The sequence below is a fragment of the Ornithodoros turicata genome, chromosome 3 (assembly GCF_037126465.1).
Source record: "Ornithodoros turicata isolate Travis chromosome 3, ASM3712646v1, whole genome shotgun sequence".
Lineage (NCBI taxonomy): Eukaryota > Metazoa > Arthropoda > Arachnida > Ixodida > Argasidae > Ornithodoros > Ornithodoros turicata.
In genome coordinates, this window is record NC_088203.1 from 1529663 (window position 1) to 1556315 (window position 26653).

At 44.2% G+C, this 26653-nt stretch overlaps 1 protein-coding gene and 1 non-coding gene across 3 annotated transcripts in view; one reads left to right on the top strand and one right to left on the bottom strand.

Annotated features, from left to right (window-relative positions):
• The first annotated feature begins 915 nt into the window (after positions 1-915).
• Trnat-ggu (transfer RNA threonine (anticodon GGU)) lies at positions 916-988 on the top strand. Its single transcript has one exon. It is a non-coding gene; the product is annotated as a tRNA-Thr (tRNA).
• A 22025-nt stretch (positions 989-23013) lies between these two features.
• LOC135387804 (neurogenic protein big brain-like) overlaps positions 23014-26653 on the bottom strand; it is a 112518-nt gene continuing 108878 nt past the window's right edge. For both annotated transcript variants that reach the window (XM_064616943.1, XM_064616944.1), the window contains exon 6: positions 23014-24458. In XM_064616943.1, the coding sequence (XP_064473013.1) occupies positions 24373-24458 (86 nt within the window). In that variant the 3' untranslated portion in view covers positions 23014-24372. The remainder of the gene's footprint in view (positions 24459-26653) is intronic.

Sequence of the window (26653 nt, forward strand, 5' to 3'; positions counted from 1 at the left end):
CCAAACCGAACCACAAAACTAACGGTTCCAATCCCTACCGAGAAATGGGAAAGGTTGCAGCTCGATCCCTATCTCTTCGTCACGAAGGTCTTTAATAAAGGAAGATACAAAAACTACTACAGACTACCATAGAAACTACCGAGCTATCCATGAAAGGCAAATCTGCGCGATGGGCAAGACACGTAAACAACACAACACGACGCGGAGTTTATCCACCAGTTAGCCTGCATCTGCGCCATTCTACCAAGCTATGTCTACGTTAAACCCAAACGGAAGTGTGCACATTGCATAATCCACGCTCTAACGACATTATCTCCGCGAAATAAGGTTAGCGAGCGCGATTTTAGAAGCACGTATATACCCTTAATGTAACCTTATATTTATAACTATGGCGGTTGTTTGCCATGAGTAGAGTACCCTATAGTACCCCGGAGAGTCGTTAAACGGCGGACAGAAAGCCCTCAAAGCTGGCAGTGTGTTGGGAGGAAAATTAGAGGAGCTCTTACTGGGGATCTTGCGATAGAAGCATTTCAAGGCCACACCGTAGAAAACTGCTGCCAAAGTTGTCAACCAGGCTCACCTTTATGCTATAATTCTGTCGTGTTATACGAACTGTAGATGGAGAACAGTCTATGTTCTAAATATCTCGTCCTGACCATTGAGGCCCTTCCCTTAACAAGAGATAAACTGATGTTCTGAGGCTGGAACAACATAGAAGGGACAGATACAAACAGCCTCAGCCTCAGAACATCAGTTTATCTCTTGTTCACCAGGTTCCGCTTGCGTCGATTTCCGTCGTATGAATGTGTGTATGAGTGAGCACAAAATGTAAGAGAGAAAGGAGGGTGAGTGAGAGTGAGTGGCTGGTTTGTCGTCCCTTCAGATGACGCACCCCGAAAGTCACTGGAGAGGCGTGTTAGCTTAGCTCAATTGGTAGAGCCCTGGACCGGTAATCCAGAAGATGTGGGTTCGATCCCTACAGCTAGCTAACCTTTTCAGTGACTTTCATCTTTCATCGTTCCTTCCCTTAACATTTCCTTCACTGAATTTTCTACCCCTCTAAACTGCGGAACAGTTTCTTGTGGCGGTGTACAGGCATAATAACGCTTGAGGCCAATGGAACAGTTCCATATTTCGATTAAGGGAAGTTAATGAAGGGACAGTTAATGAAAAGCCACCCGCAGTGGAAAGTCAGAGATACCAGCTACAATCGTTCCTAGCTAGCGTTTCATAAGATTAAATTTCGTGTAATTTATTTATTTCTTAAAGACCCGAAGGCGTTACATAAGGCGGGTCGGGTGGGGGTGGGGGAATAGAAGTGTAGCTCAGGAAAACATAATACAACAATAACAACAATAGATGATGACGATGAGATGGGTAACATAATACAAGTAAGATATAAAGCAACACAAATATAGTCATAATACAACACAAAAGTGTCAAATAAACGGAACACCGAAGTATCAACGTAAACGAGTTACAAATGTTTTATTATAGTGGTGATGATGATTAGTATTTTGAGGTTGCATGGCCACCTTGGACAAAACAACGACTATCAGTATAGGTATAACAATATAGGTGAAACAATTGGGCTTGGAGATGATTCTGTAAAATACAGTACGATAACAACCAGATAGTGTAGATAACTACCAGTTACTTCTGTTAGTGACTGTTGAAAGTGTGAGGTGTTTGTGATGGTTACTATATGATGTTTGGCAACTTATTCCGGGGGTCTATGGTTTGTGGTAAAAACGACTTGTAAAAAGTAGTGGTGGAAGCATGGATTGGACAAATTTTGCTGGAAATTTCTCAATGCATGCATGACACTAGGAGAGTTCTCAACGTCAACGCCATTTCTGATCATGATATAGCGCTGCAGTCTCTTATTTAAGCACAAGCCTTTTATCGAGCAAGTCTCTTATTTAAGTCGAAATCTGCAGGATGTCAAATGACCCACCCTACATGCGCTTGCATGACGGTCGCGTTACGAACGTTTCCGTAAACAGGGTCAAGCGGTACTAAATGTCCTTTCTATACAGGGCTCATATCCGAGTCGCACTATTTTTTCGTCGCCAACCGTCGGCGTTACGTTTTTGACAGGGATACGTAGCTCGCAGTCATCGTTCACTTGGCGCCAAAATAGCAGACGACGCGGAAAGCGATAGGAGAGCAGACGAGCTTCTGCTCTTCAGTGCATATTCAATGAGGACGAGAAGAGAAACCTCGGGCGAACTCTTCTATCATTCTAGCACCGTCCTCCTTCGCATCGGAAGCAGACCCTCGTCTAGAGTGGATTTCTCCGCTATAGCAGACGATAAAATGGAGCATGTGGTTTCGTTTTTCTGTTTCCATCTTGCTTGCGACGTAGAATATGATGACGTCGTTAGTTTGTGTGTTTCTCATCTGTTCCTGTCACGAACCATGGCGTTTTGTCACACTCTTTCCTTTCTGCTTTGAAATGATCGCCACGATCCTTCAGATTAAATCTCGACATAATATTAGAGAGTTGGTCATTAATCAACCACGACTAACTCTTGACCTTCTTCATCGTACTAACGTTTGTCCAGTTACCGCGCCTGTCTACAATGATCCGTCAGCTGAATAACAACGCTACGACATTTATCTTAACCGAGGAACATTAGCGATTTGGAGTGTACCGGAAGCAATGTGTATGGAGCCGAGAACAAAACAGTCAGTAAAGAAGGATGGCCACGTGGAACTCTCCTCTACCGATCACGCTCGGCGCGCTAAAGAATTGATGAGCGAAACGAGGACCATACAAACAGAAAGAAGACAGCGTTAATCGAATCTTGATGTTTCCTGACTCCCAGCACAAGGTATACAAGCGCAATAGCGCTCTTTGGCTTGGCTTCATACTGGCTTCTTGTTAGTTCACTTCTCTTTATCTTCACAGTGTACTCCTGTTACACCGTTGTTCGAATCGGGTAAATGAACGGAGCGCGCATTTAGAAAACGTTAAGATCACTTTTTCCTGTGTATATACTTCCGTGATTTTCCTCTCTTCTTTTTTTTTACTCACTTAGTTTTTTTACTTTTTTTACTTTTTACTTTTTTACTCACTCCCTCTTTGTTGGCAGCAAACTAGACATGATGACATCACATTCAGCGAAGTTGCAGGTCAGAAAGGTCCTTAGCTGTGACCGATGCTACGCAGCAAAGCTCTCATTTAGGAATGTACGGCCCCTGCAGCACTGTAAGCTAGGAAATACTATATAGTACTAGTAGTGTATGTACTATATAGTGTATATAGTATATATAGAGTACTATATAGTGTATGACAGAGCATACATCTGCTCTTTGGTTGATAGCAGCAACAGGTGGTGGGGCCGGACCACCATCTGATTGAGACGTCTCAGGTTTTTCCTTGGCTTTCTCCTATAGATTTTCCACAAAGAGGTCGGCGCGTTTCCCCCTGAAGCCGGGCCAGGACGCGTAATAAACCCCTCTGTCTCCCAATCCATCTTCATGTCGTCTTCATCTGTCGACGCCTTAACGCCGTTCATCGCTTCGCGGCGTTCAAAAACTTGCCAAGTTTTTCAACAAACTTCAACCAGCTCGCGATTATAGTATATTTCGCAGAAACTATAGTCCTATAGATAAGAAATCAACGATACCTTTCCTTTCGCAACGAGTCTTTTTAACCGAGATAATTTTCCTTTCCTCGCTTATTTTGATGCTTTATATATTTGCTGATAAGTATATAGCGACTTCCCCAGCACGATTCGCAATTATTTCCCGTATTCAAAATTGTGCAGCCAGCCTTCAAAAATATCCCGGCTCAGTCTGAGTAACTCGCCCATATTGCACAACTGGGAAGGAAAAATAAATAAAAAAAGAAAAAAGAAAATGAAGAGACAAAATGAGAAAATGGCACAATTTTCAGGCGGCTCAAAAACACATTATATTTCGTAAAAGTCATTCAAAAGGGCCGTTACTCGAGCAAAGTCAATTGCGCATTCGGATTCAACGGGCAATAAAAAAGGAAGGAATATACTATATATCCTCTTGCTGGGTAATATGGGCATTGCCTATATAGCCATAGATTTATATAGCGGACCCGTGACCTTTTAGAGCTCAGTCTCCGTCTGTCATTTTTTTTTCTCCCAGAGGCTTCAAAAAAAAAAAGCATCCATCTGGAAGCCTTTCTCGAGAGTTCTTTCACAAAGAGCCACTGAGGCGGAATGTGTACAAAGATAAATAAATAATAATAAAGAAAAGATAAAGGACAAATACATGTTATGACCAATACGGAATCGTTTTCGAGGTCGTGAAAGAAGTGTTTCTGTTTATTTAGTCCTTGGATATTTTTTCTCTTTCTCGACCCTCGTCACCTACGAAAGGTGTTCCGTGTACGATACGATCTTTTTCATATGATTTGATTTGATTGCTTCAAGCTGGACCTTGCTGCTGCGGGTATGATACATTGCCACAATCGCTCTAGTGAGTGATCTCCTGGTATTTCCTCGTCACCTTTGTAGACACGCTTAACATTTAAATTTGACATTTGCTACTTGACTTCGTTTTGCTCACTGGTATATTTACCTGCAATTTTACACACTTCTATCCGGGTATAAGAGTATGTGTATATATAAATATATATATTAGGGTCTGACTTTTTCGGGTTAAACCCGATTTTTCCCGGAATTCCAATCACGTATCAGGTTGTGCCACGTATCGCGTGCCCCATTTACTAGCAATTTATACGAATGTGTGATGTAGATATTATTTGAGTGTGCCAATAAGTATGCATTCGGTGTTACGTACACAAACACATATGCGTTAGATGATGATGATGAGGTGGGCGATTTTTTTTAAAGAATCAATCAAATCAATAAATCAGGTGGGAGATTCACCGTCCGCCGTTGTAGCGGTAAACAACAACGTGTAACGATGAAAGATGTGGATGTAACGATGAACAACATGTGGTTCTGGTCCCTATAAATCGCGAGGTGTTTGACCTGTATATGACTTTAACTAGAGCCCTGCGCGGATGAGATTTTTGACATCCGCATCCGACCCGCATCCGCAGCATACACAACCGTTTACATCCGCATCCGATCCGCTGAGCAAAACGCAACATCCGCATCCGAGCCACAAAATCCGCACGTTTCGAAGGGTGCGTAAAGACCGCCGGAACGCATACTGTCACAAAAGGACTCACGACGACAAGCAAAGGTAAACCTTTCAACAAACGCGATATGGAGAGATTTCTGGAACGCGTGGAACGCTACCTCGTCGGTGCTCGAGATGCCAGAATGCCTCCTCTCCCGACGGTCTTGGCCGTCCATGGTCAAAGGTGAACCCGAGCATACGCCCGCTGTCGGCGCGCAATACAAATAAATTGCTGGTGGAAAAATTACAGTACGCGGTATATCCGCTACCGATCCGCTGCCTTCACATCCGCATCCGATCCACATTCGACCTCGAGCCATCCGCATCCGATCCGCACACCGCAGAAACTGCTAAATTTTCATCAGAACCCGCAAGTATCTTGCGGATATCCGCGGATATCCGCTTCCACCCGCGGATGGTGCAGGGCTCTAACTTTAACCGCTGCGGCTTGCTGGGCAGAAGGCAAAACGTAATAACCCGATAATGTCCGAATCAGTAGCATCCGATTTCACCCCGCATTGCATATATAAGAATAGAACCCGACTTTCCCCTTCCGAATCCGGTACATTTAACCCGAAGAGGTAAGACACTATGCACATATATTATGTTACTGTCCCTCTTTCAATCACGACGCATGTAATGCGTGACAGTCCTGAGGCGGCGCCGCTTTGTGAAACGCATGTGTGAACGAGCCGTTTGCTTGTTTTATCTCCGCAGCTCTCTGTTCCAGTTGGCATTCGTAATGTTCTCAACTATATTCACACCAAATTCGTGATGAATGGGTGAGGACATACATGATACAGGACCCCTACGAATGACGTGGTATGAATAAATCTTTCTGATAAAGAAGAAACGCATCTGGTGGAGCGGCAGATCCTCGATTACAGCGTCCTCTCAAGACCACGGTCGGTGAAGAGGAAAAGGATGTCGTCGTCTGAGCGGATTCCCCTGTACTCCTTAATCGTCTTTTCAACTTCTTAAACGTGACCCCATTTTCTCCGTTTTCTCGTCCGAAATTCCTGTCGGTTTTCGTTCGCGCGAGGTTCAAGAACTTGTACTTGTGACTTCACGCGTGACTTGTAAGTTCTAAGGAACGTAAAAGGTTTGTAAATTACAGCGAACTGTGATCTTACGTGGAGAAAAACTTGGTCCTAACGCGTTGGAATAATGGTAAGACTATAATACTCTCGGCAGGCGAAAATTTAGAAGAAGGAAATGTGGTGGTGCTGGCGAAAGGGGGTTCCGTTGAAGAAGAAATTTTAGTTTGGCTGATCTATTGTCAGTTCTACAGCGTATCGAATCGTCCCATGAAACACATTTGACACAATGCTTGACAAGCACCTCCGCTTTCAGTCGCATGTTGTTAGGCATATCTCGAACAAAATTTCTTACGGTACTTGTCAGGAAACGACAATGCTTTCCTCGTTCAGTGCTCCTAAGCTTATATTTTTCTTCTGTCCATTCCCAAATCGCTTACTGCGCCGCAGTCTGGGGCCTTACTTATAATTCTCACTTACGGGCACTGCAGGGGCTGCAAAATCGTGCTATAAAAATTATATTTAGTTTACCATATCAGTTCCCAGTTTCTCCGACTGTGATGAGTAATTACAGAATATTAAGTATTCAACAAGTAATTTCCCATAACGTGTTACTCATCGCGCGGTCGTATATTACTGGCTGTTTATAATCAGAAACGCTTAGTTATAACCATCTGAAGGTAAAACGTCAAAGCAGGGCTGCTCAATCTACCACCAACAAAAACTAATTATGGTAAGCATTCGTTTCTTTTTCGCAGTGTATGCGAGTTGTTGCCATCTGAAATAAGGAGGATTGCTAGCCCCAGTGCGTTTAAACTCCAAACTAAAAGCTTCTTGCTAGCTTCTTTACCTATGTAAGAGTTGTAAATCAGTTGTTATACGGATTGCTTTTTACTGTACATTTAACTGTGTTATTGCTGCCGTTAGTGCCTTCTAACCAGTCTTCAGAAGCCTTCTAGAAGTGTGATGTCGAATTAATTTATGTTAATGCTTCGTGAACTGTCTTTGATGTATTTGTTATTCACTATGGAGAACCCTTTAACGGGGATTTTGTTTCCTACTGGGTTCTCTACCTGTATGTAAATATCACACACGTAATCAGGCACAGCTGTATGTAAATATGTACGTATTTTCCAATAGAGATTACTAATAATAAATGAATGAATAAATAAAATTAATGATTCCAAATTAAGTCGCTCATCCGCAATAGCATATACATACAATTTTACAATACAATACAGACATACAATTTTTATGCGTACAATTTGAAAATTATTATTTTCTCTCAAGCACTTCCACGGAACAACACGCGCGGTGACGCTGTGTTTCACGTCCTCAGAGTTGCACTGTCCACGTTGGGCAAGCTACAAATCAGGCACAGCTTTCTTAACTAGTTTGTGGTTCCAGATTGTTCCTTCAAATTCCAAGGTTGACATATATTTTTAGAACTGGTTTCGCTTTAGAACTGGTCATTCACTTTGATTCGAGCGAACGAGTGGACGAGGAAGTTAATGTAATGACAATAAATGAAAATGCGCACCTTATATGTTTTTGTTGTAACGTTGAGAACCCTCTTAGGATGGACGACGACGACGGACGAGCAATCAGGGTTTGAAACCCTGCACGTCAGAGCCGATTTAGGGAGCGTCCTGCGTGTATACTCAGAGACTGACGAAAGCCTTTGTGACTCTGCTCTCCGCTTTTAAATATTTGATGGCATAATAAAGCCACTGTCTCGAAACTTGGGGCTCGTGTGTTTCGCAGTAGTTGTTCCTGGCAGGTACAAGTAGTGGATGCGACGGTTTCTCAATCCAGGAAGCACCGCAGGGATTTAGGAATATAACGCGCGCTGTGATGCCAACTTTATTGCGCGTTGCTTATCATTGCTTATCAAGGGTGTTTGGTTAGGCTTTGTATATGAACCCAGTAAAAAGGAGTAAGGTGGTCGTATATGACGTAGCTGCAATGACAGCATGATAATAAAAAGGAGGACGATAATGATGTCAGCCGAGTTGTTTCCAGGGAAAGGCAACGGAATCTTTTTCGTTTCTGTTACCACCTCCGTTACTGGCCCTTATTTGTTTCTGTTTCGGTTACCACTATTGTTGCTTTTGTTTGCGTTACGTTTCGGTTTTCGGTACCGCCCCCACCTCCAGCTTTTTTTTTCCTTCTTTCTTTTCCTTTAAAAAAAATAGAGCATTGGGACCGTGACAAAACTTAATCCCTCTACGTTCTGAAGTCTATTTTGAGGACTCCAGGGATACATGCATACAAGAGACAACGTTTATTCAAAATACACATATAGGTACGCGATTTCTGTGAACAGCTAATATGAACATCGTTTCCAGGAATGTTACTCATGCTTGCAACTTCCAGGTCACCATAAGCGTATAAGAACTATGCTCGTTCTATTTACTGTGTACTACTTACTTATATGCTCTAGTTTGATAGTTCATTTGATAGTTCATTTTAGTTTTAGTTCTTCAGTTAATTTTAGTTTGCTTCATTGAGGTTATTTCATAAATTTTTTCTGCATGATACGGTAAAGAATTGCAATAATTCGGGCCCTGCGGTATCCGAATTATTACCGTAAGTTATTGTCATTTCCGTTTCTGTTTCACGTACTCTAACTGTGCGATATCCGTTTCCGTTACCGTTACCTGCTATATTTCCGGTATAATACCCGTTTTCGTTTCTGTTACCTTTCCCTGGTTGTATCGCGATACTAAATGTGTTTGTGTGTGTGTGTGTGTATGTGTCTCTCTCTCACTTTTTGCTCGGATGCGGAAGAGCTTATCGAGTTCCCTAAAGCTACCTGAGTAAACTGGATAGGCTACTAAAGACGGAAAATCGAAGCGTCGTCGGCTCAAAACCCCTTCCATACCATAAGGACAACAACAGATGACATGACGATGACACGACATGCCTTTTGCAGGCGATGTCAATGGAGGCCAACGTAAAACTTTGTGTGCATCGTGTTCCCGAGTAACAAAACTGTGGAACAAAATGAGAAACGTGAATCTTCTTTCAAAACTTTGGCGTGAGCTGACGTGACGAGACCGATACCGATTAGCAGACGACAGCAGAGACGGCTAGCAGACGACACTTTCAGGATTGAGGCTCTCTTCTTCTTTTGAATGCACCCACTCTACCGAAGCACTCTTATTCGGAACATAGACTTTATTCCCTGCCTTCTGCTGCGTCTTAGATTTTGATTTCGTTTGAGTTGTGCCGCTTCGATCTTTCGATCCCTTCTTATCGCTCTCTCTTCTGCTTTGCGAACTCGCCCATCTGCGTATTTATTCGCGAGGTGTTCTCGAAACCGAAACTAAAGCTCAACTCGGAAGCTAAACAAAGATTCTATACATCAAGAATAGCGACGTGCCTCTATTTTATTATCTCTCGGGGGTTTGTCAAGAGGGGATGTGTTTTTGCATATTGATTTTCTTGAAGAGCTCTAAGGCATGATCGCGCCAAAAATATGTATGAGCATATGTACCGCTGACGTATGTGCATTTCCGACTTGGCTTTTTGTTCCGTGCTATAGTTGCGAAGCCACTGTGCGAAGCCACTGTGACTTTGCTTTAGGTTTTAAAATCGGCTACGCTACTTGAACTGGGGGGCGGCGACTGCAATAGCGCACATCATTGAATATGCGCTATACACATAAATACACCATAATGTATTCGAAGCACCATACACCATAATGTGCGAAATACACCATAAATGTATTCGAATATATTTATCGAATCATATATTCTCAGAGTAGAACTCATAATTTTGGCGTAATGCTCGTTCTCGGCGAAATTGTATTTGCTCTGCAACCCGTGTCGAGAGACTGGACGAAGACACGAAACAAAGAATAAGGCTAAGCGTCGAATCCGAAATTTGAACCCAGCACGCGACGATTTTCGTTCGGTCAGAGAGGTGACGTCGCAGAACAGTGACCACGATTGCCACGGAATGCCAGGATTTCCAGCGGCGTGAAAAAAGAATACGCGCGCCACACAACGGCCAAAAGCGGAAAAAAAAGAGAGACGACATTTCCGTTCTTTTGGGTTTGGGAACACAACAGTTGAAAGTTAGAACCGAGATAGCTGCTGTAAGAAACAAGAAAACCCGCTTGGAAGCTGTTCGTTTAAAACGAAGCTTTTGCGTGACACTCACAGATGAGAGGTCCTCCGCTTTAGAGCATAGATAAACACAACACTAGCAAGAAAGAAAAATAAATAAATAAATAAAATAAAAACACGGCGAGAACGTGAAAGAAAACATCGGAGAATTACAGCATCAATCGTAGCCGAACTGCACGCCAACCTCGCAACCATTATATCTGTCTATTCTTTTGCGTCAGACACAAGGCCTGTTTTATCTCGCCGCACCTATCATAAAAAGATGGCACATTTGCATAAAAGCAGCCGCACTCCGACTTGGAAATTACACGCCCTACATAAAAAAAGAAATACCGCGGCTACAACGCAGTCCAAATAGTCTGCCGAAGAAAATCTCCGACAGGATTATTTCTGTATTTGTTTTCGTTCGGCCATCAATTGCGCAATGCTCTTCGCATCATTGCTTCTTCTACCTGGCTCTGTATGGGAGCGATAAAAAAGAGAGAAAGAAATATCGATTTTCCTCTCGCCAAAGTGAATTGGCTTCTGTTCGTTGCACAACAGATTCGGCCGGTTAAAAAAAGGATCACTTGGCGGGCACATTAACTGCATAAGAATCTCGGTCCAACTTCAACAGCGCGTTCTGAATCGGGTGGTGCTACGATGGAAAAACAAGAGGGCGACAGTCCTGTTATAGGGCATCACCTATCCTCCAGACCATTCTATTATCCGTCATTGATAATAAAACGAGAGTTAATTGTCGCATCCCAAAGGGGTTGACACACTTTGATATATGTGCTTCATTAGTTACATTATGCACACATTATATTGCGCACTATTAGAATACCGAATAAAAATAATTATTTTTCTACGCGTCGCACTTGGCGAGATATAAACCATTGAGCACACGTACTCGTTAAGCTCTGACAGCTCCGGTCGTTCCCATTGGTAGTCGTAAGCACGTGACCTCTCTTGCGCTTCCTCACTGGCGGAGACGTCTGCTGTGACGTCAGAGAGTTTCGGTATTCGCGGTGCCGATTTTCAACGTGTCTTACTATACCCTTTGTTGCAAACCTTGGAACACATCGATACAAATAATTGCATTTTCTATTGATCCGGAACGACTTGAGAAGAGGTGTCGCAGCCCCTGTCAATAAATCGAGTGAATTAATAACAGCGACACATAACATACCACGAGCCGTGTTGATAACAGCAACATCCTCTACCTCCCCAGAATATTCACCTGAGAGTCGACAAAAAAGACGGAGTCATTTTGGTGACAAAAGGCGAAGTTATCGTCCAGTTATCTGTCCAGAGGAGATGAGTTTTCAAAACGGAATTTTATTGGAAAGCATGACTCGACACGAAACAACGGAGTTTTCTCTATGAAAATGGCGGAAACCTCGAAGAACACTTTCACAGTTTTATTTTATTTCGTACAGTTTTATTTTCCGCTTTTTTTTTTTTTTGCGACTTACTGCTCCATGCCCTAAATGTCCGTCGTCTGCTACTACAGTAGATGTCTGGAAAATGACTTCGAATCAAGACCTCTCAGCTGTGACGAATAAAGTGCAATGCTGTGTGTTGTCTCGTCTCTGTGTCCTTTATCCCTTTGCTGCTTTATCCCTTTTAAAATGAATAAGATTTCACTTTAGTTCCGGAATCGATCCCGATATACGTCCCTTTTAGGCACTTATGAGAACTTGTCTTTTAGATGCTGTGTTAGCGCTGCGAGGCAACTGTACGGGTTGCATAACGAAGGCCTCAACTGATAATGGCAGCAAATTTTCAAAACGAGGTGCAATACCTCATACGTTACAGCGCAGGTGACAAAAATATGGACTCGGGAAAAACTCGCACACACAAAAAAAATATAACACTTCTCGTGATCTGTTGCTGTTCACTTGACGCGTTATATATGTACCCCCAATCCAATCATCGTATAGTACCTTAGAAACGCAACGAAAGTATACTGAACCATAAAAAACATCCAACAGAAGCAATTCTGCCTCAACCCCATTGGCAGACGACGCTGGCTCTATCTACTTCCGGCGGCCGTTTCACCACCATTTCCGGCGTTCGCGAAAACGGTTCTCTTGGGGGGGTTTTATTAGCAATCCTATTCCATCGCCTTGAGAGCTTCACTATAAGAGCCATCCTGCACTGGTCAGGTTTTTTGTAAGATGAAGACGTTCGTGCTGCAACTTACACATCCAAATGATCAGTTGTGGAGAATATTTGTCGACGAGCTCGCCTCAGTAAGTTGATGTCTGTGTGTGTTTCTTAACTCGCTGTTCAGAGAGTTTCTGGAGCCATATCTCATATGACGAGGTCGCTGATGTTTAATGGCCTGCCTGGCTGAGTGGTTTCAGATAACTGCCCTCCGAGTCAAGACTATAGGATTTGATTTCAGACACGAGCTACAGATGCTTTCCTGACTCTCTGACTCAAATGTCGGCGTAGAGGTCTCTGCGAAGTCGGCCCACGAGGCACTATCCTCCCCCCCCCCCCCCCCCTCCGCAACATGCCGCCGCGAGGCAGGCAGATCCATGTCAAAAGAGAGCGCTTCCACGGCATCCGCTACCAATATACAGTCAACCCTCGATTTATGAACCTTCGATTTATGAATTCCCTCGTTTTATGAACAGGAACACGAGGAACCAAACTTTTTACATGCATTTTTCGCTCGTTTTATGAACTTCGATATCCGAATAATGAATGGAATTTCTGGGAACCAACTAGGAGTTGCCCAGCGTTTTTACCCTCAATTTATGAACAGATTGTTCTGAGGTCAACAGAAATCTTCAATGGTATTATTCCGTGGTCTTATGAATGATGCCGGAATGGACGAATCTTTTTCCAGATATTGCACCCTCGGTTTTTATCCCCTCGAAATCCGAACAACAAACTGCTTTTCCGGGGACGCATTAGCGTCGACCAAGTGTACAGCAGAAGGCAGAAATTACACAATATATTGTATTATAAACACAATCCCAACTCGAAAGTACTGACTTAACGGAATTTTCGATTTATGAATCCCTCGATTTATGAACGATTTTTCCGGGAACCGAGGGTGTTCATAAATCGAGGGTTGACTGTATACGTCAGAACATACTGTTGTTCGTGGGCCCAGAGATAATTATTTTTGCCTCTCGTTTCCATTCCTTTAATGCCGATGCTGCTTATGATACGTCCGACCCGCGATGACGTCACACGGTTTTCGCCACAGTAATGGATAGTACTGGATAATGATTCCTCGGATGCCATAAACACGACCCGTGGTTGCTCGCATCGAGGGGCGGATATCTGAATATCCGATACGGTGTCATAAATCATTTTGCGCATATATACGCAGTTTTATTTTTTCCTCGTTTTTGTCGGAACACGACTATGCACTTACGTGACGCAACGTAGACATGTGCGGATATGTATTACGTAAATATTCGCATCTCGGCACTAGAGGTTACGTTGCTCGTACATAATTTGTCCTCTTTGATGGAACAAGAAATACCAAAGAGGCACACGACTCCGTAGACATTTTCAATTTCTATATCGTGTGTTTAGCATCCTTGGAAGAAGTTACTTTAAAAAGTAACAGACGCAGTTACTCTAAGTAAGAAGTAGCTAGTTAAGCTACAGGTAACTTATGTACTTCATAGTTACCGTCCGAATTGTCAAGCATTCATGTCCCACAACTTTTATTCCCGCTAAGTGGACATGCAGGGTAGATGTTGCACAATGGGTATGAGACGGGGGAGTTGGTACCACTTCATGTCGAAATTCCGCCGCAGAGTAGACGAAGAGTAGACGAAACAGAAAATTTGTCCAAGACACCCAGGCGTGTTTATTACACAGAAATAAAAGTAAAGGTGCAGCGGACAACAACGATAGGGAAACTAAAGTATGTAATAGTTGACGCAATTAAATTATTGAGGCAATTACTAAGGATGCGAACATTACAACAGCCTTCCCTCCGCCTTCCCTCTAAACATGCCCGTCGTGTGTGAAGGAGGGTGAGGGCGAAACTTCTCCCCCAATGCGACCATTATCGGTCCGTCGCCTCTCTGGGTGACAAACCCGCGCCATGTTTTAGTGGCCTCCAGGGATTTGCAATATATTTGGCAGGAATCGTCGAAAGCGTTGTTACAACAAATAGAGAACAGGATGGACTATAAAGAGGAGGCTGACGACTCCTGTGGGATCAGCTAATGGCTCTCAGCCCTGCTCAATTACTACCCTACATTCTATATTCGAGGAAAATAACACGCACGAGAAGGGTGCATAAGAGAAAGTGAAGAATGGCCGGATTCTTAGATAAGAGGACTTTAAAGAGGTGTCCTCGGGACGACGCCCGTCCGTGCCATGTTGTCCACGATCATCGTCGCAGCTTTGTTTTCTATTCCCTAACGCCTGAAAGGGTATTTTTAATGGCGAGGTAATTTGAGTAGATTTACGCGTAAGATCTGTCAACCTATTTGGGTGGCGACAATCTGCACGTGGGTAGGACTGCGGATAAGTTCGACTACGTTTTGTCGTGCGCCGGAAATCTCCTAAACACGGTGCTGGAAGCGACGTTTTCAATGGGGATTTCGTACGATCCAATACTTTTCTAACGGTGCCCACACATTATGGACTGTTCTTAATAATAGTGCACCAAATTAATGCGCACAAATTTAAAAAAAACGGAGAATCCGCGTCAAAAGTTGAGCGTGGAATACTTTGAGGCTGGTTTAACTTCAACACACATTGCTCGAAGGAGACCCTAAAAGCGAGATCTCTTGTTGGCTACATACGCTTTTGCTATACAGAACGCAGCGTGAATGCGGGGAGTATTATATTAATGATACTTTCGCCCAATTTCGCGTCTCCAACAAGATGGAAGTGTTGTAAAAGAACGAGGAAGAGTAAATGTAAAAATTGGTGACAGACGAGATAAAAGATAAACATTCCTTCTGCCGAGATAATTTGAGTTCACAGACAATAAGACTAATCAATAGTCCAGTAGGATAAAAATGACTGCAACGAAGTAAACAAGTATTTCCAAAACCATTCCTGCACATTTTGGGACCTAAGTGTTTGCTTCTCCGCAAAGCGCAGTCGCACTGCGGAAACGCTTTCATTACGGCAACGAGCGAGTTTAGATAATTATTCCCGGCAGCGAACTCCCCCCGACAAAGACGAAATCAAAGCGTCGTACAACTTGTTAATTTCCAAACGCATGTTGGGCTCTATTTTCAAACGCAAAGGCTTCTTCTCAGTCGCATTCAACAACAAATCAAAACGTAAGTCATCTTTCTCCCGCTTTCTTTTTTTTTTTTTTTTTCCTTGGCATCGCTTCCCGAAGATATCGCTCCGGGTTATTAGCGAAGAGCGCTGCTAATGACATGCAAATTTCCCTCTTTGAGGAGTGCACCGCGAATATACATGTGAATAACCGTTTCAAACACGCAGGTTCTGACGCCTGAGTTAATTTTACGCCACAATGATCCCTGATTGCCTGATGCCGTTTTTTTAGGCTGGTAGCGAGAAAACAAAAAGAACAACGTGAAAGCCAATTTGTTGGTGATCGGAGGTTGACGTCATTCCGTGTGTTCACCGCGAAGCAGCGGTGGCTATCAGCGATGCACAGACATGTGGAGTGGGAAACGGGGATTAGTTTGCATCCTGGGCTGACTTCAGAGAGAACTGTGCCTGTGTGTGTGCCAGAGAAAGACGCAGGGAAAACCTGAGACAGTACAGCCTATGGTGGGATGGGGACCTCCTCCCATCGTCTCACCTTGGTGTGACAGGTCTACCTCTCCCCTACAATGTCACGTCACACCCCTTAGTGACGTCACATTGTCGGACTACTTTCGTTTCAAAAAGTGGCTGGGGGCTTCCAGTTAGATTTTTTGCCACGTGACACAAGCATGAGACTCTTTTTGGCAAGAATTTAACCGTACATAATGTTTGATAGCAACGTTGCACTTGGACAACCTGTCGCCTAACGAGGATATCCCCTTTTAGAAAGAAGGAAAATAAAGTTTAGATAAGGCACTTAGCTCGTTCATTGCCTATTCACTTTTTTTTTTCTAGTGGATTTTTCGTCTATTTTATTTCCAACTCACGCGCACAACAAATTGAGCTTCCTCGCAGGCAATTCGATTTGTGTTCGCTTTCCGCCACATAAAAGAGAGTCAAGAAAACATGTACCACGTGACCTGTTATAGGGGGAGCAAACAAGAATTGGGAGCACTCTGCGACGATGCGTCTTCCCAACAGCCATGGCAAGAAAAAAAAGTCTGTTGATCGATTTTTTGTTGTCGAACGACAAATTGGGGGGAGGTTAGAAAAAAGGTCTATTCAGATCAAGCAACATATCGCTCGGCCATACTCAATGCTCAGGGGAGTCAAAAAAAAAAAAAAAATACACGAACGAATTTCTGGGCGCTGAAGCTTTTTGTCGTTTCTAGTGTCCTCACTGGTATGTTCTTATTGGTTCCTTCCTATCGCTTTCTCTTCCTAGCTTCTTCTTTTTCCGAAGTGCACTTTGACGGACGCGTCCATAATCTTAGCATATGTGATACGATATGCCATATGTTCTTGGAACAGGTGATCCCATGTTGGCTATGTTGTTATCGTAACGGGAGACTTTTTTTTTTCGTTACGTAGATCCTTAGTGGTGCATACAGGGTGGTGCTCAGCGACACACGACCGAGCTTCTCGTCCACGAGTATAGAAATGATGCTCGTGTCTTACTGCTGACGTGACTTCACGCAAAGCACGAGTACGTAAGTAAGGATTATGCGAAAACGACTGACACGTGAAGGAGAATGTTTTTTGCTGAGCCTCACCGAATTTTTCTAAAAGCCGCCGTCAAGCACGGCTTGTAGCCTTCCCTTGCAGGGTTTACTAAAGTTTACTACAAAAGTTATTGCTTTCCTTCATGGATGAAATGGGCCGCTTCGCATGAAAAGCATTGTGGTCTAAGTTTGCTAGTTATTTGGACAGCAGTTGTCAGGAAACGTGTCATTTATGTTGCTTCGGACAACCCTGATAATAAAAGTGCGACAGCAGAACTACGAAACGTAGTAACGAACGTAACACCGTAGTAAGAACGTAGTAAGGATGGAACGACAAAAAAAAAATTTAATAAAACTATTTTCTCCGCTTTTTGCATTCGTACAGCCGTAAAAATGTGCCGTCATTTACGATGTCTATAATTCCGTTTTTGATACCTTAATCGAGGTATACCAGCGGCAAGGCCGAGTTGGTAAAAATCCTTTGTGGCAGCCAAGGTGGTGGGTTCGAATCCTATCACCGGCTGTCCTGTCTTATAGGTTTTCCCTCTGTTTTCCGGCATATATACTTTCCAGAAGAATGTCGGCACAGTTCCCATTGAAGTCGGCCCAGGACGTTCACTACCCCTCCCAGCTGTTCCACGTCTGTACGCCACTCATAACCACAGTTGCTTCTCGGCGCTAACACGGAATTTAAAAAAAATCTAGATTTTTACTGCCTTCTATAGGCGCCTAAAACCAGCATTTTTCGTGCCTAAACACGGGAGCTCTGGTGGTGTTCCTTTCAGAATGAGGTGTGGGTTGACGATGTTGGCCCCGTAACAAGTTATCCCATTCCTATAGGCGGAGATACCATTGGCGGGTGGGGTCATTTGACGGCAACACGGGTCAGCCCCAGTGTTGTACCCGCTACCCGAAAAAGGTAGCGCAATACCGATACGCGCTACCTGAGCAAAAAGTAACGAAATCCCGATATCGTTACACGTACCTAAAAGTAGCGGAATACCGTTACCCGTAAAAAGTAACGCGATACTTCGTGCGCTACTTTTTAGGAAAGAAACAAACAGTATCGTTGATGACGTACTTCAAACGTCTTAAAATAATAAAATAAAACAATATCTCAAAATAATAAATCGACGTCCAATGGAGGTTACACGTAGGTTGCCTGAAGGCTAAAATTTTGAAAACCGTTTTTTTTTACAGATTTACTAAAGCCTACTCGATATCCTGCATATCTTTTTCTCTTCCTCTAAAGCAAATAAAGCACAAAGCAAGTCTACCGATAAAAGGCTCAGCAGCTTTGTCACAAAAAGAACTCTGATTGCCCGGAGGGAGAAGTTAGTAAACATACCATGGTGTGCTTTTTCAAATTGGACGTTGACTTCCTTGACGCACAGATAAAGCTTTCCCACCGAGGCGCATAGTAGACATCTGAACACCACGCTACTGTTGTGTACTGTAGCAGGCCATGGTCCCTCCATTGCAGCGGACAAGAAATGGCAACTGTCAAGCACCTGAGCGCACGTGGTGGAATGTCATGACTCATAGCTAGCGAGGACGGCTCCAGAATGGAGTGACGTCAGTTTGCAGACAACTCCCACAATGCACCAAGAAGGTTCATCCCAAATAGGGAACACGTGGAGGACACATCCTCTTTGTAAGATAACGGCCTCTGTGCCCTCCTTTCGGCTATTTGCCCGGTCTTCCCAGAATGAGTTGTGATATCGGGCAGCTTGATCGAAGGCAGGCAGAGTGGAGGTTTGATGATAGGTCGAAGTCGAGTTGTCGCGAACCCCAGCTCGGAAAGTAGCGGTAGCGCTCAAAGATTACGCTACCGCAAATTTGTAGCGGAAGTACTTCTTTCGTTACCAGTTTAAAAAAGTAGCGCGATCTCTACTCCGCTACCGAAAAAAGTAACGGATACGGTAGCGCCGCTACTAGTAACGGCGCTACGTACAACACTGGACTTAGCCCTCGGAAATTGCTAGATCGGCGCCCGCGCTGGATCACGTGACCGTTGCCACACGAACATGAGTGCCAAGAATCTAGCGATTTTAACCGCTTGGGTGACGCTATAGCCCTGGGCATCGCGGTTTCGTCGTCTGCTAACCCACGTGAAGTTGGACGTGAGGGCCAATGCGGGTCCTTGCAGTGGGGATGTGAGGACACCGGATATAGTTGGGCAACTTGCTGCCCGGATTATCGAGGCCGGGCGAAAGAAGAACTAGCTGGAAAATTCCTGGTGCCCGGAAAGCGCCACGCGAACATACGAGATCTAGCAAAACTGACGAGAACACGCGAGATCTGGCAAAAAAAAAAAAAAAAAAAGTTGCCACGAAATGATCACCCGAATTCGATGTAGTCGAAGGCAGGAGTCACAGCAGGTGGCGTCCCCTGCGCCACCAAAAGGAATGACGTAGTGGGAAAACCCGAGGACTGTCATGGATAGATAACAGCTTCCAGACGCTGATCAATAAACTTGCGCGACTCAGGACGAATGGTGATAGATATCATTCTTGAAACACGTAGTGAGGAACCTATTTAACGCTACCCTCCTCTCAGCTGGGTGGGCTCTAGTAGTGAGTTTCAGTATAACGTACCCCAAGGCGATAGCGTATACGATGTACGAAACTCACTAGAGAGTTTTAGTACATCGTATACGCTATCGCCTTTGCGTACGTAAGAGATAGCGTTGGTGGTTCTGCGCACTGCGCGAAGCACTTTCTGCTATGGGCGTGCGCGGAACTATTAACGCTATCGCCTTCGCGTACAGCTCGGGACAAAGTTCACGAAACACCGGGGTGTCGCATTTCTCCAATGGAGCGACATCCTAGCGGCAAACAGAAGCGGACACACATACTTAGAGATGGATGGAATTGCCGGCCACATGTTTCTGATTGGTTCTCTTCCTGATAGCCAGCAGGGGGCCTCTCCGATGAAGAAATACGCGGGTGCCACGTTCCGTAAACTTTTGTCCCAAGCTGTAAGTAGGGAACAGCGTGGTGGTTCCCCGCACTGCGCTATCCCTTACGTACGCAAGGGTGACAGCGTACGACACACTAAAACTCTCTATTTTCTAACTATCTATCTTCCTGGGGTTCCAAATTATGGTGAGCTAGAATGACAGGTGTGCTTACCGGCCTATCCAATGCACGGAAGCCCTTTGGTCGCGGAAATGGCACCCGGTGACGTAAGATTGTTTACATGGATGTGCTGACGCTCGTAGCGCACTTTCCGGAAGGATTCTTGTGCGGCTCCGAGGTACTCTGAGTGTTTCGCGTCCCATGCCCTTGCCGCAAAAATTCAGAGGTTCGCACCACGCCGGCTAGGAAACCGAACAGTGCCGATGGATGGCTTATCAGGGCATCACGAGCTCTTGATCAGTACAAGGTCGTTTGCTTGCCGCATGAGGTGCTCTCTCTCTCTCTCTCTTGTAATTAATAATTTGTCCCAAGCAGCACAATGTACTGAAAGTCGAGTGCAATGGGGGTGGACGGTATGTGTCTTATCAATGTTCTTTAGTTTCACGGGTCCGTTCAAGGCCTTCCACCTACCCGTCCACCCCCATTGCATTCGACTTTCAGTACATTGTGCTGCTTGGGGCTGCTTTACGTCGTGAGACAACTATGATCATGAGCGACGCGACAATGGTCGGTCTGTGGATTAATTTTGTCCACCTGAGGCTTCTTTCGCGTGCGCCCAAAGCTCAGCACACAGCACACCGTGCTTAACGCCCCTTGAAAAGACAGCGTGTCTAATACCTCTACCACACGGTATAATTTAGTAGCATTTTCGTCAAGTGGCACTACAACCAAGCGAATGTCACTTTCACTACGTGCTTGCTACACCGCTTAAGTAAGTGTCACCTAAGCAATGATGGCAACTACGATAGTAAGAATAAACGGAAGCAAATTTTTTAGACGGGTGCCACGATACATTCCTCAGAATGTTTTTCTTGGATTTGTTGAAGCTTCCTGCGAATCTTCTTCCAACATTAAACAAATTGGCCTCAAACATGTGCGACAACAAAAATGGCCGCCGCCAGATTGCCGAAAGCGCAAAGTTCTTACAGGCTGTTAACGAGAGTAATCACATGTTTTTTTGGCACAATGTCACACTGTATTAAAATCAAATAAACATACTGCTGACAATACTCGTTTAAAAATATTGTGGTGTCGGGGCCTCTCGCTTTTTCTCAATATTTTTACCTGTTCCACAAAGCCTGCCGTCGAGGCTACACAGTCGGTCGCCGAAGAGAGGTGAAGTGAGCTTGGGAAACTCACTAAATCGTTAGTGCACTTTCTGCCGAGTGTCACTAAAAGATGTCGTGTGACAGCACACGAACGACACGAAGTGCAAGTGTCACTCGCTGAAAGTGACAGTAAATTCGTCCGTCTAACAGGGGTATTAAGGAACGTGTACCCTGCCCCTTGTACCCAAGTTGATAACGTCCTCGGCTGGAATCGAACCCACAACCTCTCACCAAACATTTGTTTGTTTGTTTTGGGGGTGGAGGGGGTCTCGATAAATCACTGATTGTAAAGTACGGGTAGAATTGGTCAGACGGAGTACAATGGCTCTCCCTCGCAATCTAGACGTGCTTGCTTCCTCCTTCCTTGTAGATTGTATGCAGCAAATGGGCAGGGACACACATAGAGGAAGACACAACACGATGACTGCAAACTCACAACTGAAGATTTATCCACGGAGGAGAACAACCTGACAGGTTAGGGGAGGAGAGAGGTTTATGGGGAAATCGGCTCGCTCGTTTTTTTTCCCCCATAAACCTACCCTCCTCCCTTTCCCCTAACCTGTCACGTTGTTCTCCTCTGCGTATAAATCTTCAGTTGTGAGTTTGCAGTCATCGCGTTGTGTCTTCCGCTGCGTGTGTCCCTGTCCTTTTGCTGCATACCATCTACAATGTCACGTTACCGACTACCCCAACTATCAACAGTGCTGCTTCCTCCTCCTTTGTTTGGCTGACCTTTCCTTTTTTATTTAACAAACTTTCATATCCCCCCCCCCCCCCTGTTTCTTCTCGTTCGAAATCGATTATCGCATAAGGACGGCGTCCAGGCACAAGTATCCCAGGATTGTGTCTCGACGGCAACGGAGGGGCCACTACGGGATCTTACAGGATGGCCGAGAGAGCACGGTTTCAATGTGAGGAATCAGTAGAAACAAATCGTTGGAGATTAAATTTTCTCACAACATTTCAACGGAGTTTCCGGAAAACGTTTCTGGGGCTCACAAGTTAACGCACAGGTCGGATTCGTGCGCCAGTGCAAGGGGGTTAGGAGTCTGGGACCGAACCCTACCGGATGCGACTTTCTGTCTGAACAGCATGTCACCTTCCACTACCTCTATAGTAAGATGTTCGCGACACATACATAGTAGACAGCCACATTTGCGTGGCAAACGACGCGATTACATGTTACGAGGTAAATAACGAGACGTTCTCCACTTGGCGTAATTTGATATCAAGGATTGGCTCAGGTATGTCATTGACAATACCAAATACCCTGCGTGCTTTAGTATCTGTTTAGTACGAATCCGAGCGGCACCACCCAGTCTCGGCGTGGAAACCGATAATCCTAACCACTATGCCACGTGAACTCGCCACAGGAAATCAGGAAATTGAATTGGATTGAGATAATTGCTATTACTGCTAGGCGATGACGTGAGTGGATTTTTCACTTTTTTTCCCTCGTGATTCTATTCCCTCGAATGCCACAGGAGACCGCGAGATGTGCAATCTTGAGTATGCGTCCCAGCCGGCTGTAACTCATGACATGTCCAAAGGAACACGATGGCCCATTTCACCGTGACATGACAGTATGGTTTACTTGCGCATCATGCCGTGACGTCACATTCGTAGCCAGAGGCATTGCTATAAATGCTGGAATGCGAATAGACGTCTCACGCAGACATCAAAAGAGAACAACGTTTCCAATGCACGCATGTTTATTGCATGATATGAGCCTGACAGGGCAAATATTGGATTCATGCACTCATTTACACTCGGGGCGAGTGCAATAATTATCATTTGCTCTCAATCAGTGGATTTATTGCTGCAGGAAATTCTCCTCCTTCGTAGAAATCGCGTCAACTGAAATCACGTAAAATGTAATGTACAACTATGGGCGATAACTCAATCCTGTCAATCTCTCTTCTATTTACAAAATAAAACTGTACAGAGCTGATATGTAATCAGATATCGAGTATTTGTACGTGAAAATGTGTCGAGGTTCGATAGTCGTCCATGAAGTCGATATTAGGGAGTTTTAGGAAATCGTAAACGCCATACGATTCCGACTCCGTATCAGTCATTCAGATATCAGCAACGTGATGTCAGCCACTCCAAAGGAATTCAGGCGATTGGCTTATCATCCGTGTTTTCGGAAACGTTATCGTGACATTCTCCTAAAACTCCCTTGTTGAGTATCCATACTGTGGCCTTCAGTTTCGACAAGTTGGTGGGATATGAACGATAATGTGAGATTCGTGAGAATGTTTTTGGCGTAATGTGCGCGTTTTAAACATTTATTTTGACTTATCGTTTGCTGGAAAAAAAAATTCATTTTTCAGTTTTACGGCGGCAGTCATTCGGCGGCGCAATACGCGCCGTTGCCTCATTTATACGTTTCATAAATACCCGGTATGTACCGAAACATAAAATACCGAAATTTCCACAAAATATTACTCGTGCTGATGCCCGGTATTATGATAACAATAATGATGTCACTGACTTTTCTTGTTCCCTACTCTAGCCTTCATACCTGCTTATTATAGTATATATCGATACATTTCGTATTATATTTTGGAGTGGTCAGCCTTTTTTTTTTTTTTTTACCTATAACCCTCTTTATGTCAAAATTGAAGCCGCAAATTTAGCGAAAACGCCTCGACTTTCCTAGTCCAAAACGTTAATAAAATATAAGATACTCTTTAAACAAAATTTGAAAGTATTTCACGCCTTCTTGCAGGTCACACACACACACAAAAAAAAAAAAGAAAAGAAAACGGCGTGAACAACACAAGTACGAAACCAAGAAAAGAGTGGAAAACTTTTCAGTTTTCACTCCGCTACTCACACCACTATTAACATATTCGAGAGAGCACCATTAAATGCCCCGTAACATACGGGGGCTTAAGTTACACTGCTCCGTGTCGCGTGATACAAAAAGCACAAGTACACCTTCGTGACAAAATTTCGTCGAAAACCGTTGCTGTCGAAGGTGAGCTCCTGGGCTTGGCCGCCTGCTTCGTGGCCGTGTCGAAAAAAAAAAAAATCCCGTCCCGTTGGTGGGATCAGATGTACAGTTTAGAATTTCGTCGACCCAGGTCCCGGTCCATAGTCCAAGCGCATCGGCAAGGTTCTGACGGAATTTCCACATCTGGAAGAACAATGTATACGACATAAGATAAATGGAGGTCTACACGTGTTGGTCAGAGTGCACCAGAGAAAACATCGCGATCTGAAACGAAACAAAATCTCACAAGAAACAAAAAAGAAAGAAAGGGGGCCAAAAGAAAAGAAAAAGTAACAAAAGAAAGGGCAGTCTTGCACACAGGTGTAATTTCATTTCCCGAAGCAAACGCGATAGTTGCATAGGATTGAAACTGCAGGTAGTAGGGTACATACTTCAAAGGTGCAACATCGGCAAAACACACCACGGAGAAAGAAACACCACAGAACGCTGACTATGGTGAGTGTTGATGAGATTGTTGGTGAGTGTTGAGTGGTTGATGTTAGAAAGCTTCCCCAACAACACCGAATATCCACTGGATGTACGATTAATGTCCTAACATCCGTGGTCAGAATCGTCTGTCTGATGGATATCCCCCTGATATCCAACGTGGATGAAGAAAATAAAGCGCGGAAATGATATCTTCAGGATATCCAGAAAAGGAGATACGCGGTGATCTATGTCCCAACAACACATGGCAGTCATATCCGATGTATGTCTGAAGCTCGATGTTGGAATATCCTGGTGATAACGAGTTTCGTCCGCCATATATATGTACGCTCAGAAGTCCAAGTGGAGAAAGGAGTCCCCTGGAATGTCCGACAGACATCCAGTGTTCTATACGCTCCTTGCCCCTGACATCTTCGTTTTTTTTATCTGTTAGATTCAAGCGTTTCATGTGACATATTTAGTGAAACTAGCATTTTTTGCACCGCGAATGTGGATAGACAGTTAAGAATTCAGGGACAACATGCCGTGACTGAAACCGGAATCAGGAATTTCATCATTTTCGAAACATAACTGACAAGAAAAAGTGACAGTAGCTGTGAGGGTATAATCCCCCTCTCCTACAGTTATTGTACGCTATAAACGCGCCTTTTTTTCGGAAACATCAAAGAACCAGAATAGTGGCGTTTCTTGGAATATTCGAACGTGGCAAATGTGCAGAACACGTCAGCGAACTGACACAAAACGAACAATGAACGATGAGAGCCGAGAAATTAAGGGGCTCTCCCGCTGGAAAAGTCCGCGAGGTTTCGGGCACAGCATTTACTGTGTTAACCATTAATTTAATTTGGTCCAACAATTTCGTTTGATTACTTAAATTATTCGCATTAGTAATATAGCATGTGTGCTTTAAAATTTAGAATATATTATGCCTGCTTTAGTAGGAGCATTAGCTGGAAGAAATATCCCTAACACGTTCCTCCCTCGTCTGTTTAACGTCCCTACGGATATCTTTCGGACGTCCCAGAGCACGCCTTCTTTCTCTCACTCGGACATGTGAGCATACATATATTGGACGAAACTCATTATCTCCAGGATATCCCAACATCCAAATTCTGACGTACATCGGATATCCATAGGACAGCCTTGTGTTGTTGGGGTTTGGAGAGACAGTGTGATTTTTCGAATGAGATCATGTTCCCAGAAGCTCCCAAATGAGTACATAGTTTAGTATAGACTACTCATATCCCTCTTGTGGCAGAACGGGCTTGGCGCGACTCCATTGTAGGAGACTCGCCGTAGATTCTGGAACGACGAAAATAAAATGATAATTGAAATAAAATACAAGAAGGGGAGAAGTAATTGTGGAAAGAATGTTCGCCATGCTCTTCGCGCCTCCTCCATTCAGCAGTCGGCGCTTGGTGACCTCCACTTGCGTTATTTTGAGCTCGACACGGTGAGTCATATGTACAGTGTCAGAGTCTGCTTTTGTCATAGTGTTTTTTGTCTTCTGCTGAGGTACACTTTCAGTGTCACTGTCACCTGCAACTGTAAGAACGAGGGCCTTTGCGAGATTCCATTTTCTTTCAGCTTCGAGTGAATCTTGACATGTAAAACCAATATCTTGCGCGAGGGAGCAGCAGATTGTGCACTTTGTATTTCTCTCCTCAAGAATGTCCTGTTTTCGCTTCTGGGCTAACAGTGAACTCGTACGAGTTTGGAAATACATATAGGACACTGCCTATAGGTCTCCTCTTGTTTGCTTATCCATGATGGATTTGTTTTTAAATCACTCGTAGGGTCTCTGTCTGTAGGCTTGGTTGTTGTGCCATTTTATGCCCCCCCCCCCATACACACACACTCTCGATCTCCTTCTCATTTTACTGTATTTGCGT